The sequence below is a fragment of the Scardinius erythrophthalmus genome (assembly GCF_964197995.2).
Source record: "Scardinius erythrophthalmus genome assembly, chromosome: 9".
Taxonomy (NCBI): Eukaryota; Metazoa; Chordata; class Actinopteri; order Cypriniformes; family Leuciscidae; genus Scardinius; species Scardinius erythrophthalmus.
In genome coordinates, this window is record NC_138229.1 from 18,572,373 (window position 1) to 18,587,881 (window position 15,509).

The 15,509-nt window shown below is 40.4% G+C and overlaps 1 protein-coding gene across 1 annotated transcript; it reads right to left on the reverse strand.

The window, feature by feature from the left end:
* Positions 1-10,161: 10,161 nt before the first annotated feature.
* Positions 10,162-14,745, reverse strand: tcea1 (transcription elongation factor A (SII), 1). The gene is made up of 10 exons (XM_081373856.1): positions 14,501-14,745; positions 13,871-13,933; positions 13,676-13,781; positions 12,964-13,063; positions 12,643-12,788; positions 11,538-11,594; positions 11,241-11,395; positions 10,990-11,136; positions 10,838-10,909; positions 10,162-10,727 (listed from the first exon to the last, which is right to left on the reverse strand). Exons 1-10 carry the CDS (start codon positions 14,573-14,575, stop codon positions 10,719-10,721), a joined length of 930 nt encoding a protein of 309 aa, XP_081229982.1. The 5' UTR covers positions 14,576-14,745; the 3' UTR covers positions 10,162-10,718.
* Between the last annotated feature and the right edge of the window lie 764 nt (positions 14,746-15,509).

Here is a 15,509-nt window from a genome sequence, read left to right on the forward strand (position 1 = left end):
CAAATGTGTTTTAGATCTAAACATGTGTTCTGAATGGAAAGGTGCAGGTTTTATTGTTAGGACCCTCATAAGTAGATGACACCAAAGCAGCCAAGTCCAGTAAAACTGTGTGATTAGTTTTCTCTCCAATACAACTGACTAGAATTGGAGCTGCCAAGTTTTTACTTTTAGTTCTGTGAATTACTTTGTTGCCTGACTTTCATGTCGCTCAAAGACAAGATCCTCACTCGGGGAAGTGCCTTGACATTCAATTTTGTGGCATCTCTTTTTTGGCAATAGTTGATTTAAACTCTTGCCACACACAGTTCGTAGACTCTGGGCCTTTGATCAATTCATGAGATGACTTGTCCTGCATGGTGACTTCTGAACTAAACTATTGCACTTCAGTTGCCTGTAGTTTTGGAGCGAAAAACACCATTGGTTTTGTCAAGTGCTGAAGTCGCACATTTAAGGAAGTAGGTCCGTTTGTCGGTTAGTCCGGGACAATTCATTAAGATTGTTGATCTGAGTCCAGATGTACATTTACCAACATGTATTCCATGGTGGTGCTTCTACTTGTCTTAGACTAACTTAATATGAAATGTGCAATTGATACGTGCAATTTGAGCTAATGGATTCACCACATAGATCAACCTCAAACACAATCTAAACCAATGGTTTGGAGTTATACTGCCTATAAATCTTTCTTTCTTTCTCTCTTTTTTGTTGTTGTTCTGTAAAGTATACAAAAAAAGTGTTATTTTCCAATCAGTTTACATAACGATTATAATACTTTTTTGATTAATAATATGTGAATGTTTACAGTAATCAGATTTTTTTTTTCTGTTTTATTGAATTGAGAAAAATAATGATTTGTGGGCATTTGGAATCTTTAAGATACAATAAAGCACAATAATTTTAAAACGCGTGGTTGTTGTCAAAGCTGCGGAATAGCAGATTGAAGTATGTGCCATATATGAACTTGTGGGATCATGGGAACTCAGGTTCGAATCCATCCGGGGTCTCTCACCCCTACTCATATGCCCGGTTTTACAGACAAGTATTAGGCCTTAGTTCAATAGGAGGACATTTAAGTAGCTTAAATAAACGTGCCTGAGAAAAAAAAAAACATTACTATTGTGCATCTTGCGACAAATTGATGGCATTGACATATTTTACGATATGTCAGTGCAAGTTGCTTTCAGTTAAACAGCTCAGACTTGCATTTTAGTCTGGGACTAAGCCTTGTCTGTGAAACTGACCAATATTGTTCAATAAATAAAGCCAGAAAATTCCAAAAATACAATGCTAACACTTTACAGTAAGGTTTCATTAGTTAGTTAACATTAACTAAGAATAAACAATATTTCTACAGTACTTATTATTCTTTGTTAATGTTAATTTAAACATTTACTAATACATTATTAAAATCAAAAGTTGAATTTGTTAACATTAGTTGATGCACTGTGAACTAACACGAACAAACAAAGAACAGCTTTATTTTGTTTTAACCAGAGGTGGACAAAGTACACAACTTCCTTACTTGAGTGAAAGACAGATAATGGTCCAATATTACTCCATTACAAGTAAAAGTTGTAAAGAGCGGTTTTTACTTAAGTAAAAGAACAGAAGTACTCGTTTTTAAAAGTACTTAAGTATCTAACGTAAAAAGTAAATGTCAATGCATTGTTTTATTATTGTTGCATTGTTACTTACCCTGGAATCCAGAGTTCTTGCGAGAGCACAAGTTTAATTTGCTCATTAATCTTTCAGATTTAGGTCTGGAATTCCAGGCTATGTAATACTTACCTTATGCCTCTGAATCTATGCCTGCCTACCTACCTACCCTCATATCAATATCAAATTTATTTCTAGAATACAGTTCCAGTAGTGGGATTGAATGTGAGATTGAATAAGTGCACTCATAACGTCCACAATGGCTTCGGACACCCAAGTGGCTGTTCCCCAAGTTGTTTGGCTTTCAGTATGAATATGTTAGCCTTACTGTTATCTATAAGCTAGTGTGTTCCAAAACAATGACAAAATTCGCATTTAGAAGACCAAACCCAACGTTGAAAATGAAAACCAGGTTAATGTCAGAATCCAACATCAGATTGACATTAATCTCCAACGTTGGACAGACGTTGTATTGTGGTTGAAAGTGAAAATCGGGTTGACGTAAGAAACCAACATCAGTCAGGTTCTGACGTCAACCCGACTTTCATTTCCAACCAAAATCCGACGTCGGGTTCTGACATCAATCCGACATTCTGACGTCAAAAGGACGTCGGATGCTGACGTCAATCAGACATCGGGTTCTGACGTCGACCCGACTTTCATTTCCGACCAAAATGCAACCCCTGCAACCAAAATCATCCACTGACTGACGTTTCTAATTTCTACGCAAGGACCTTGACAGAAATGTAGTGGAGTAAAAAGTACGATATTTGTCTTTCAGATGAAGTGAAGTTAAAGTAAAAAATTTCCAGAAAAATATTACTCAAGTAAAGTACAGATACTCAAAAAGTGTACTTAAAGGTCCCATGACATGAAATTTTCACTTTATGAGGTTTTTTAACATGAATATGAGTTCCCCTATATGGTCCCCCAGTGGCTAAACATTTTGATAGGTGTAAACCAAGCCCTGGGTATTTTTAAGAAAATGAAAGCTCAGAAGGGCGAATCTAGAATCTTCCCTTTTAAGTCGTCATAAGGGGAAAGGTCACCTCCCCGGCCCTTTCTCTTCTTTGCCCGCAAAGAGAATTTGGCCGCCCATGAGAAAACTAGATGTACCGCATTGCGGTACAAAATATGACCGCCGCTCAGGCCTGCACTGGCTTTCCACAAAAATAAATGACGTGGAGTAATTTGGCTGTATTGCGTGTTTATGTATATACCTAAAAAAAGTAATAGTATGTGCATGTCTGTCTGTGTGTGTGTGTGTGTGTGTATGTGTGTGTGTGTTTGTGTATGTGTGTGTCTGTGTGTGTGTGTGTGTGTGTGTGTCTGTGCGTGTATGTATGTGTGCGTACATGTGTGCACGTGTGTGTTTGTGTGTGTGTGTCTGTGCATGTGGATTTGTATGTGTGTGTATGGGTGTGTGTCTGTGCGTGTGGATGTCAGTGTGTGTGCATGCTTGCGTTTCTTTGTATTCCTGCATGTGTGTGTGTGACAGTATCATCCTAAACCAGCAACCCTTCGCTCAACAGCACCATCTACAGGCCGATGAGTGTACAGTCACTAAATGTGCACATAAATGAATTTATTTTATACCCCCCCATGGATGAAATTCTACAAAACTTAGCAGAGGATACCCCCAGAGGATGTCAAGTTAATCATACACATGAAATATGGTGCAGTTCTGAACATCTCCACTGAAGATAGGGGCGATTAAAGCAGAATAATATTGCATTTTCATTTTTTATGGGAGGGGCGCAAATCACAAATGAGTGATTATGGGCTAGGTTGATGTGGGCCCTTAAGAGCAACATACCATAAAAATTTCTTCATCCTCGTTGCCACGGTTCAGGTAGTTATTTAGGAAAAACTGCATTTTTTGGGGTTTGGGGGGGCCCAGCGCGGGGGGGGGAGTGGCCCCCGGGGACCAAACGAAATTTTTCCGTAGAAGTCTAGTGGGGCTACATGCCCACCAAATTTCATGTTCCCCGGTGCTTCGGTGTCCCTGGTATCGTTGACGAAAAATTTACGGGGGCCCCAGCTCAGGGGGGGAAGTGGCCCCCGGGGACCAAACGAAATTTTTCCGTAAAAGTCTAGTAGACCAACATACCATAAAAATGTCTTCATCCTCGGTGCCACGGTTCAGGTAGTTATTTAGGAAAAACTGCATTTTTTTGGGTTTGGGGGGGCCCAGCGCGGGGGGGGAGTGGCCCCCGGGGACCAAACGAAATTTTTCCTTAGAAGTCTAGTGGGGCTACATGCCCACCAAATTTCATGTTCCCCGGTGCTTCAGTGTCCCTGGTATCGTTGACAAAAAATTTACGGGGGCCCCAGCGCGGGGGGGGGGGGGGGGGGAAGTGGCCCCCGGGGACCAAACGAAATTTTTCCCTAAAAGTCTAGTAGACCAACATACCATAAAAATTTCTTCATCCTCGGTGCCACGGTTCAGGTAGTTATTTAGGAAAAACTGCATTTTTCTGGGTTTGGGGGGCCCAGCCCGGGGGGGGAGTGGCCCCCGGGGACCAAACGAAATTTTTCCTTAGAAGTCTAGTGGGGCTAAATGCCCACCAAATTTCATGTTCCCCGGTGCTTCGGTGTCCCTGGTATCGTTGACGAAAAATTTACGGGGGCCCCAGCGCGGGGGGGGAAGTGGCCCCCGGGGACCAAACGAAATTTTTCCGTAAAAGTCTAGTAGACCAACATACCATAAAAATTTCTTCATCCTCGGTGCCACGGTTCAGGTAGTTATTTAGGAAAAACTGCATTTTTTGGGGTTTGGGGGGGCCCAGCGCGGGGGGGGGAGTGGCCCCCGGGGACCAAACGAAATTTTTCCTTAGAAGTCTAGTGGGGCTACATGCCCACCAAATTTCATGTTCCCCGGTGCTTCGGTGTCCCTGGTATCGTTGACGAAAAATTTACGGGGGCCCCAGCGCGGGGGGGGAAGTGGCCCCCGGGGACCAAACGAAATTTTTCCCTAAAAGTCTAGTAGACCAACATACCATAAAAATTTCTTCATCCTCGGTGCCACGGTTCAGGTAGTTATTTAGGAAAAACTGCATTGTTTTGGGTTTGGGGGGGCCCAGCGCGGGGGGGGGGGGGGGGGGAGTGGCCCCCGGGGACCAAACGAAATTTTTCCTTAGAAGTCTAGTGGGGCTACATGCCCACCAAATTTCATGTTCCCCGGTGCTTCGGTGTCCCTGGTATCGTTGACGAAAAATTTACGGGGGCCCCAGCGCGGGGGGGGAAGTGGCCCCCGGGGACCAAACGAAATTTTTCCGTAAAAGTCTAGTAGACCAACATACCATAAAAATTTCTTCATCCTCGGTGCCACGGTTCAGGTAGTTATTTAGGAAAAACTGCATTTTTTGGGGTTTGGGGGGCCCAGCGCGGGGGGGGGAGTGGCCCCCGGGGACCAGACGAAATTTTTCCTTAGAAGTCTACTGGGGCTACATGCCCACCAAATTTCATGTTCCCCGGTGCTTCGGTGTCCCTGGTATCGTTGACGAAAAATTTACGGGGGCCCCAGCGCGGGGGGGGAAGTGGCCCCCGGGGACCAAACGAAATTTTTCCCTAAAAGTCTAGTAGACCAACATACCATAAAAATTTCTTCATCCTCGGTGCCACGGTTCAGGTAGTTATTTAGGAAAAACTGCATTGTTTTGGGTTTGGGGGGGCCCAGCGCGGGGGGGGGGGGAGTGGCCCCCGGGGACCAAACGAAATTTTTCCTTAGAAGTCTAGTGGGGCTACATGCCCACCAAATTTCATGTTCCCCGGTGCTTCGGTGTCCCTGGTATCGTTGACGAAAAATTTACGGGGGCCCCAGCGCGGGGGGGGAAGTGGCCCCCGGGGACCAAATGAAATTTTTCCGTAAAAGTCTAGTAGACCAACATACCATAAAAATTTCTTCATCCTCGGTGCCACGGTTCAGGTAGTTATTTAGGAAAAACAACATTTTTGGGGGTTTGGGGGGGCCCAGCGCGGGGGGGGGGAGTGGCCCCCGGGGACCAAACTAAATTTTTCCTTAGAAGTCTAGTGGGGCTACATGCCCACCAAATTTCATGTTCCCCGGTGCTTCGGTGTCCCTGGTATCGTTGACGAAAAATTTACGGGGGCCCCAGCGCGGGGGGGGGGGGGGGGAGTGGCCCCCGGGGACCAAACGAAATTTTTCTGTAAAAGTCTAGTAGACCAACATACCATAAAAATTTCTTCATCCTCGGTGCCACGGTTCAGGTAGTTATTTAGGAAAAACTGCATTTTTTTGGGTTTGGGGGGGCCCAGCGCGGGGGGGGAGTGGCCCCCGGGGACCAAACGAAATTTTTCCTTAGAAGTCTAGTGGGGCTACATGCCCACCAAATTTCATGTTCCCCGGTGCTTCGGTGTCCCTGGTATCGTTGACGAAAAATTTACGGGGGCCCCAGCGCGGGGGGGGAAGTGGCCCCCGGGGACCAAACGAAATTTTTCTGTAAAAGTCTAGTAGACCAACATACCATAAAAATTTCTTCATCCTCGGTGCCACGGTTCAGGTAGTTATTTAGGAAAAACTGCATTGTTTTGGGTTTGGGGGGGCCCAGCGCGGGGGGGGGGGAGTGGCCCCCAGGGACCAAACGAAATTTTTCCTTAGAAGTCTAGTGGGGCTACATGCCCACCAAATTTCATGTTCCCCGGTGCTTCGGTGTCCCTGGTATCGTTGACGAAAAATTTACGGGGGCCCCAGCGCGGGGGGGGGAAGTGGCCCCCGGGGACCAAATGAAATTTTTCCGTAAAAGTCTAGTAGACCAACATACCATAAAAATTTCTTCATCCTCGGTGCCACGGTTCAGGTAGTTATTTAGGAAAAACTGCATTTTTTGGGGTTTGGGGGGGCCCAGCGCGGGGGGGGGAGAGTGGCCCCCGGGGACCAAACTAAATTTTTCCTTAGAAGTCTAGTGGGGCTACATGCCCACCAAATTTCATGTTCCCCGGTGCTTCGGTGTCCCTGGTATCGTTGACGAAAAATTTACGGGGGCCCCAGCGCGGGGGGGGAAGTGGCCCCCGGGGACCAAACGAAATTTTTCTGTAAAAGTCTAGTAGACCAACATACCATAAAAATTTCTTCATCCTCGGTGCCACGGTTCAGGTAGTTATTTAGGAAAAACTGCATTTTTTTGGGTTTGGGGGGGCCCAGCGCGGGGGGGGAGTGGCCCCCGGGGACCAAACGAAAGTTTTCCTTAGAAGTCTAGTGGGGCTACATGCCCACCAAATTTCATGTTCCTCGGTGCTTCGGTGTCCCTGGTATCGTTGACGAAAAATTTACGGGGGCCCCAGCGCGGGGGGGGGAAGTGGCCCCCGGGGACCAAACGAAATTTTTCTGTAAAAGTCTAGTAGACCAACATACCATAAAAATTTCTTCATCCTCGGTGCCACGGTTCAGGTAGTTATTTAGGAAAAACTGCATTTTTTGGGTTTGGGGGGGCCCAGCGCGGGGGGGGAGTGGCCCCCGGGGACCAAACGAAATTTTTCCTTAGAAGTCTAGTGGGGCTACATGCCCACCAAATTTCATGTTCCCCGGTGCTTCGGTGTCCCTGGTATCGTTGACGAAAAATTTACAGGGGCCCCAGCGCGGGGGGGGAAGTGGCCCCCGGGGACCAAATGAAATTTTTCCGTAAAAGTCTAGTGGGGCTACATGCTCACCAAATTTCATGTTCCCCGGTGTTTCGGTGTCCCTGGTATCGTTGACGAAAAATTCAGTAAGGTGACGAAAAAAAAAAAAAAAAAACTTTGACAATCCCTATATGACCGCTTTCGCTAGCTACGCTAGCGGCGGTCATAATTAGTTGCGCGAGCGCGATATTGTTTTTTTCCTCGAGAGACATCAAACGAGCTTGCAAACGAGCGAAGCATGGCAGTTGCTCAGTGTTTGGATGTACAAATGAACACAAAAGTATTTTTTTAGTTCCTTCATCTGAGCCTCTGAAGAACCAGTGGGTTATGTGAATTTCTGATGTGTAATTGTTCAAGTTCAGACAAATAATCTTTCTCTCAAAATCAATCAATACTGTTTATGCATCAGTAAATCAAGCCAGTGACTATAATATCAACTTCACATCGTTTCTCTTGGTAGGATGAAAATAATCTTATTTAAACTGTGATTAAAATATATACAGAAAGCGATCAAAAAACAATCCCTTTCCAATCGCCCAAGCTGTCAATCACACAGCGCGAGTTTATCTGGACACTTGCCAAAACTCGTTATGAAATCAATGACGCTGTTACGCTGCACAACAAAAGCTCTTACTGTACTTACCTCATGTTTGCATTGGTGAAATCACTAACAAGATTGCAGAAACTGCATTGCAATGATAAGATCTTAATTTACACGATCAACAGGCTGTCATCTGCTCAATGCCCATCACTGCAACCTTTTATGTGATGGGAATAGATCTAAATACTTAAAAAAACTTCTCACGATTTGTTAATCTCGATAGCTGTAATTTACAGCTATCGAGATTAACAAATCGTGAGAAGTTTTTTTCTGTAATAGTAAAAACATATAATAGCTGTAATAGTAAAAGTATTCGAGAGAGTTCCACATGTAATGCTAGCTATTTCATATGCATGCATGTCAGCCAATCACAGCAGTGGGCGTTTACACTGAAGTCTCAGAGCAGACACGCCCCCTCAAACAGAGTGTTCAAATCAGGTGATGAAACCAGGCTAGGAAAAATGCCTTTTATTTCTAAATTATTACAATTTTTGACCTTAAAAATATACTAACATTTTAAGGGCACCCCAGGAAACATTATAAAATAATAAAATAATCTATGTCATGGGACCTTTAAGTACAGTGCTCAAGTAAATGTACTTTTTTTACTGTCCACCTCTGGTTTTAACTAATGTTAACAACGATTAACAAATACAGTAACAAATGTATTGCTCATGGTTAGTTCATGTTAACACATTAACTGATGTTAACAAATGAAACCGTATTGTAGTGTTACCAATACAATTATACAAAAATGCAGTGCCCTTATTTGTCCAAGACAATTTTTTTGGTAAACAATCATTAAATATTTATACAATATATACATTAAATAAAGTATACAGACAATGACAGCATTTCAGGCTTTATTTGCCATTTAACATATCAATAATGAATCAAAATGTTCAGAATAACCCCAGGGGGTTCTGTTTGGTCTCCGTTTACAGTGGAGTGTAACAGTGCTGCCCACTCACTCTCTCTGCTCTGGAGAGGATGCACCTGGGAACCTTACAAAAGAGCCTAGAAGCAAGTGTCCTCGCCATTTAGCCATTTCTAAGAGCAAAGTTTGTGTATCCATAAAGAGCATTCAAAATGTAAACATCTTTTCCAATTAAAGAATGGGTGAGCTGCTCTCCTTAACATCTTAAATTACTATAAATGATGAGCAAAAATGCAGTGGTCTTAGGATGAACTAAACCATCACCTCCTGTTTTCCATATGCACAAAAGGACGTCAAGAACAACCACCAAAGGGTTGTTTGTTATTCAGATGAGACATTGCTAATGCAAGGGGCTTGTTATGACATCAAGGCGGCAGTGGGTATTACAGCTAAATCATTTGAGAAGAGAGCGATAGAAATTCACAAAACTGAGCGATATGATCTACCATCAAATGGCAAGTACTATCCACTTTGTATTGATTGCCGACGTCATAAGTAACATTGCCATGACTGATCAGATATGAAGCTGTTTTTTCTTTACAATACATTATCATTAATTTGTTAATGGTGAATGCAAGACTTTAACCTGCCTCGTTTTTTCTTTTGAGAAATTGTCCTCAGAAAAAAAAAGAGCAAACATGACCTCTACCAAACTAAATAATTCTTTAAACAAATAAATGGTAACACTTTATTTTTAGTGTCCTTATTACTTATTAAGTTACTACAGTAATAACAATAAGTGATGCATAATTACATGCAACTAACCCTAAACCAAACCCCAATCTTAACGCTAACCCTATAGTAAGTACATGTAGTTAATTATTATTACTCAGTACATAATGTACAATTACATTGTAACACAGACACCTTAAAATAAAGTGTAACCAAAAGTGGATCCAAAAGCATTAGTTTTATTTACTTTTTTTAGAAGTGAAAAATTCTGTTATAATTAAATTTTTTATATTTTTTAAAAATTTGTTTTTTTGCGTTTTTACCTTTTATTTTGATAGGACAGTTAATTGACAGGAAGCGATGTTGGAGGGAGAAGTGCAACTGCGCTATATGTTGGAGCGCTGCCCACGAGGCTATTGGCGCCGACCTGTTATCATTAAATCTTAAAAGGAAACATAAGGATCTTTACATTAAATGTAACTGCAAAAACCTCAAAATAATAACACCCAATAAGAACCAATACGGTGACGTTAACCTAAGACTATCCATTTGCTAATAAATTATTTTTGTGAAGAGTAATAAAATAAAAATTGACAATCATCTCAGATGTGTAACGTGTTGTCTTGTTAAAATGATGTATAAATCACACTCGCCCTCAATCTTTAAAACATTTTACTCCTTAAAGTAAAAGCCATGTACACAGTAAAAATTTGTAGATCATGCATATAAATATGTATAATTCAAAGAGTGAGTGACAAAGAGACTCAAAAGTATCTTCCAAATAAACAAGGTAAAAAATAATAATAATTCTTGAGCCGTTACCAAAAGCAAACATACGCTAAAAGTATTTTATTTTAAAATGGGTAGGTTTGTCAAGGAAAATTAAATAGTTTTGACTGGTTTTCATAAGGGAAAAGCAAAACTATCTAAACATGAATGTTGTCAAAATGTTTATCTACGAATATAAAAAATGATGGTAAAAGAAAACAGAAATCCGACAACATTGATCATAGTCCAAAGGCCTACGGCCTAGCTATACGTCAAGTTAAAACACAGGACATGAGTTTGTGGACCATTATAATAAAACAAACAGTTGATGGGATCTATTGTGGCCTTTGTACATCAGGTGCGCCATTGAATTGTCATCAATGATACAGAAACGTGGTCCTGGAATTCAGCTACATCTCCAAACAAAGAGAACAACCCCCAACTTCAGCAGAACTGTGGAAATAGATTTAATAGAGACACCGTTAATTAATTACATAATGTTTGTAGGTAATATAAAGTTATCAATGGGCACAACAATAGAAAACATCAAAAGAAACGCATACCTTCCACCTATTTCCACATTCAGTGCAGAAGACGAAAGTTGTCATCGGTTCATCAGCACTTCGAGTTTGAACCTAATAAAAAAGATTTGTGTTTATAAAACGTATTTATAAAGATCAACTACACAGATAATTATAAAACACTGTCTGGTTACCTGGGTGTATGTACACTTCTTCTTTTTGCATTTCCCGCAAGTGAACAGGTCAGTCTGGGTGCCCCCAGAAGTGGCCACCTGGTGGTCCCTGATGGCCTCTTTGGTCAGATTCTTACGCATTTCCTTCAGCTCATCGCTTGCCATTTCCTATTGGATTTAGATTTCCACATGGTCACCTCTGAGAGAACATGTTCCTATAACTATTATAAAAACGGCAAAGTGAATAGACTACCGTGTCACCGTTTACTCACCTCTGCTGTCATTTTTGCTATGCGGTCTGGGCTCACATTCCCACACAGCACGTTCCTTCTCAGGTTGGGGTTCTTTGCATCCTTAAGATTGGAGATTCGGCTTCGTACACGATTCTTGTATTTCATGTCAGTATTTTTAAACTCCGAAAAAATACGTGCAAGTTGGTCAAGGAAATGCAAGAAAAATGAAATATAAAATAATATATATAATATGTGGAGGATTTTTATATATTAATAATCAGACTTTACAAATTTCAATAGCAATAATAACTTTTAGGATGAATACTAAAAGGATATATTCTTCAATCTGAGCTCCAAGTTCATCGCAATCAGCGCCAATCGCAATGTGATCATCTGAAAAAAAAAAAAAAAACATTCAACATTTAAAAACAAGAAAACTCTGAACTTTACACAATGCATGTATGTGTGTGCATATATATATATATATATATATATATATATATATATATATATATATATATATATATATATATATATATGTATATATATATATACAGTATATATATATTTGGGGTGTAACGGTACACGTATTTGTGCCGAACAGTAAGGACGTCACATGCAACGAATAGTCAGTCACAGGCGATCAACACTCCAATCCAGAAGGAGGGCGTGCGCGGTTATGCAATGCTGTTTGCTACCAGTAAAAGCGCAGAAGAACAGATGATGATCAGTATGTTTACATCTCTCAACCAGTGTTTCAAATGCGGAAAGATATCAATAAAACTGCTTGAGAATATCTCACATAGCATTACATTTACTTCAGGCATTTAGTGTCGACAGCAAGGTTAGTTCACTAGAGAAATTAACTCTACAAAGAAGCATTTCATATGCATTATATTAGCATATTCATTATATTTATTTAACCTGTTAGTAAATGTCTTGATTATTCAATGTATATTTAAATAAATATGTAATTAACTTGGGCTCTCTATATAGTTTACAGCATTAGCCAAGATAGATTTTTGTTTATCCTTAAGAAAATCAATAATAATTGAATTTATTTAAAAAAAGGTTAAATACAAAAAAAGATAAAAGAAGCAATATTGTGTTTAGTGTACTTCCACCTGCTGTACCAAACCCGTACCGAATCGTAACTTAAAAACCGAGGTATGTACCGAACCATCATGTTTGTGTACCGTTACACCCCTAATATATATATAAAAATCAATTATCATCAATCACCAATAACTATTGAATAACTGTTAATCAAAGTATTCTATGTATTTTGCACCATTCATTCAAGTCTAAATGTATGACTTAGGCTATAATTCAGAAAGATATCAAAATTAGTAACAAGTCTAAATACTCTTGGCAAGACACCATATGCTAACTTAGTAAGGAGAAAAATGTGTGTGCGGAAGAATTGCCAGCCATGACTTGCCTCCTGTTTGCAAAGCACTTGACAGCATCTCTCTGCACTTGATACGGACTGAGTCAGATGTGCCTGGAGCTCGTGGGAAAGTGGCTATCAATGTGTTGGGTGTAACATCGACAGACTCGCTCTTACTGCTAGAATTACTGCTTGAGCTGAGAGAGAAGATAAGAAATAAAGAGAATAAAGAGATAGAGGAAAAATTAATAAAGAGCAAGCCAGAATTACAACAATAAAGCCTTATTTAGGGCCAAAGATCAAAAGATTAATATACGATTATTTAATTTTATGATAATCTCAAGACGATTAACACAATCTTGTAGTTGGTACCTCTCTTCTCTGGGCTCCGGACTGGCTTGCGACGGTGAGACTACCGGTGTTGTGCGTTCCTTCTTTTTCTCCTCAGAATTCTTATCCGCAGCAGGTTCATCTGGATGTCAAAACCACTCTTTAGTCATTTCATAAGTGTAGTGCTACAAATGATCAGAAATCATATATATATATATATATATATATATATATATATATATATATATATATATATATATATATATATATATATATATATATCTGGGACATTGTACAAAAGGAAACCTGCAGTTGCTACCACATACAGGCAATTAGTGGTATTACAACAACAAAAACCCATAGTAACTTATACCTATTGTTAAATAACTGAATGAGAAGTTTGAATTATACACAATGTATACTTACACACTGTTACACATTATATTATACACACAAGCCCCCAAAAGTATTTGGACACATAAGCCACAGTGTGTATGTCATTACATTACATAACAATATCAAACCATGTGTCATTTGTTTTTTTTAAATAGCAAAAAATATAGATATTTTTGTAAAATCATGTGTTAGGTTGTAAATTAGGCCATACAATATTTGGAAATTGTCTGGTTGTCAAACATTAATAGATGATGATCATAATTTATGTGATAAAATACACTTGTTTATTTACTCACCTGTGTGAACCTCAGCGTAACTTCATACATACTTTCACATTAAAATGTCAAATGTTATTTACCGAGCAACTTCTTCCAGGACTTGATCAAGGACTTGGCCAGTGAGGTCACTTCATCGTCTGTGCTCTGTTTGCGGATGGCATTGACCGACATCCCGATCCTCGTTGACTGTTTATAAGAAAAGCAGAGGAAATCTCTCGTTACATACTTGAGTACTGTATATGTATAACGGCGTGCAGTAAACAAGGTAAACATACCTGCAGAAGCTCCAGGGTCATGGGTATATTCTTTAATTCCTTTAGTAAGTCCAGTGCACCAACCTAACAAGAATAAAAATACGACTTACCAAAATGCACTTCATTATGATGCTTTAATAGACACAGTAAAATGTATGGGAACTTTAATGACACATGCGCATGTTTACGTAGACGTCAACAGTAACGTTAGTCACTTTGTAGCCGAACTTTTGCGAATTATCCCACTTTTACTCACTTCACTGCCGCGGTCTGGATAAAACCTTGCGTTCAATTGGTTTATAAAAGTATATAATAAAACAAGAGTCTTTATACAGTTTGTATTCGATATGAAAGCAGTTGCATTACTGCCTCCCGCTGACTGACCCCGTGTATTTATCCGCGCTAACAGCAGCTAATGTTGCTAACTTTCCCGCTAAGCGTTGAGTTTCTTAACCAGTAAACTAAACCACTATATGCTGCACACACTTGAACATTAACCACTAAATCTATTCACAAGACAGTTCGCCAGTTTCGCTGTAGATGATGAAATTAGTTATTATTAATATGTAGCGGTTAGCTTGCTATGTATCAATGTAACGTTAGCCTCGTCTAGTACGGGGCAGGGAATTCATTCATGACAAAACACCTCACCCCGTTCTTCTTCTGTGCCATTTTATCCATCTTCTTTGCAATCCGGATGATCTCTTCCTCTTCTTTCTTACCCATTATTTATGGTTAGTGGCAAATATTAAATTTAAACTAAGTATGTTCAAAACGTAGAACCACACAGGAACACACCACTCAACCGGCGGCGAAACCAGCACAGCTCTGGCAGGAAGGCGTTTCTATGAAAAGCCCAGACATCACTAATCAACCCACTGACTACTCATCGACGTAAAGCCCAGGCAACACTAACGCCATCAAATGCGAAGCGTTCTGAATTATTGAATTGCTTCAAGCTTATCATTTGAGCCACATGAAAGTTACACACATAAGTGTCTAAAATGTTATGCACATTGCTTGTAAAATAGTTTTATTCATATGGTATCGATTTTTGTTGAAAGCACAGTGGTGAGATCCCAGCAACCTTTATATGCAACACTAGAGTGCGCTCGTGCTTTATTTTACAATGATCAACACAGCCGCGGACATGACATGAAAACGGGTTTGATTTCGGATGAGGCGGTAATGTGCTCAGATTCTTCTGCCTTGCATATATTGTCTTCAAGATAAGTTAGTGAGGATCACTCTGAATAAATTCTTTGTTGCGCAGTTTAAATGATGTTAATGTAACTTGGTGGTTTATGTTGTGTCTTCACATGTTGGGAATGAGGTGGCTGACACACACTCAGTGGTTAAAGTGAGATTTGGCAGGTGGGGGAACCCTCAAAATTTGTGTTGGTGCAACAGGGGAAAATTGCTCACCGTGGGACAACATATTAGTATTGTGGTATTATAGCAATACTTTTTGGGACAAGAGTGTCACTGTGGCACCAAGTATCACAATACTTATTTTCTTGACATTTTAATGGTTTTATTTTGGTCTATCTACATCTACAAAAATACACAACCTTGTTTTTCACAATGTAAATTCAAACATAAAAATGGCTGAAGACTAGCCTGGATGCCAGCCGAACTTAGCCCCGCCCACAGCATTTTT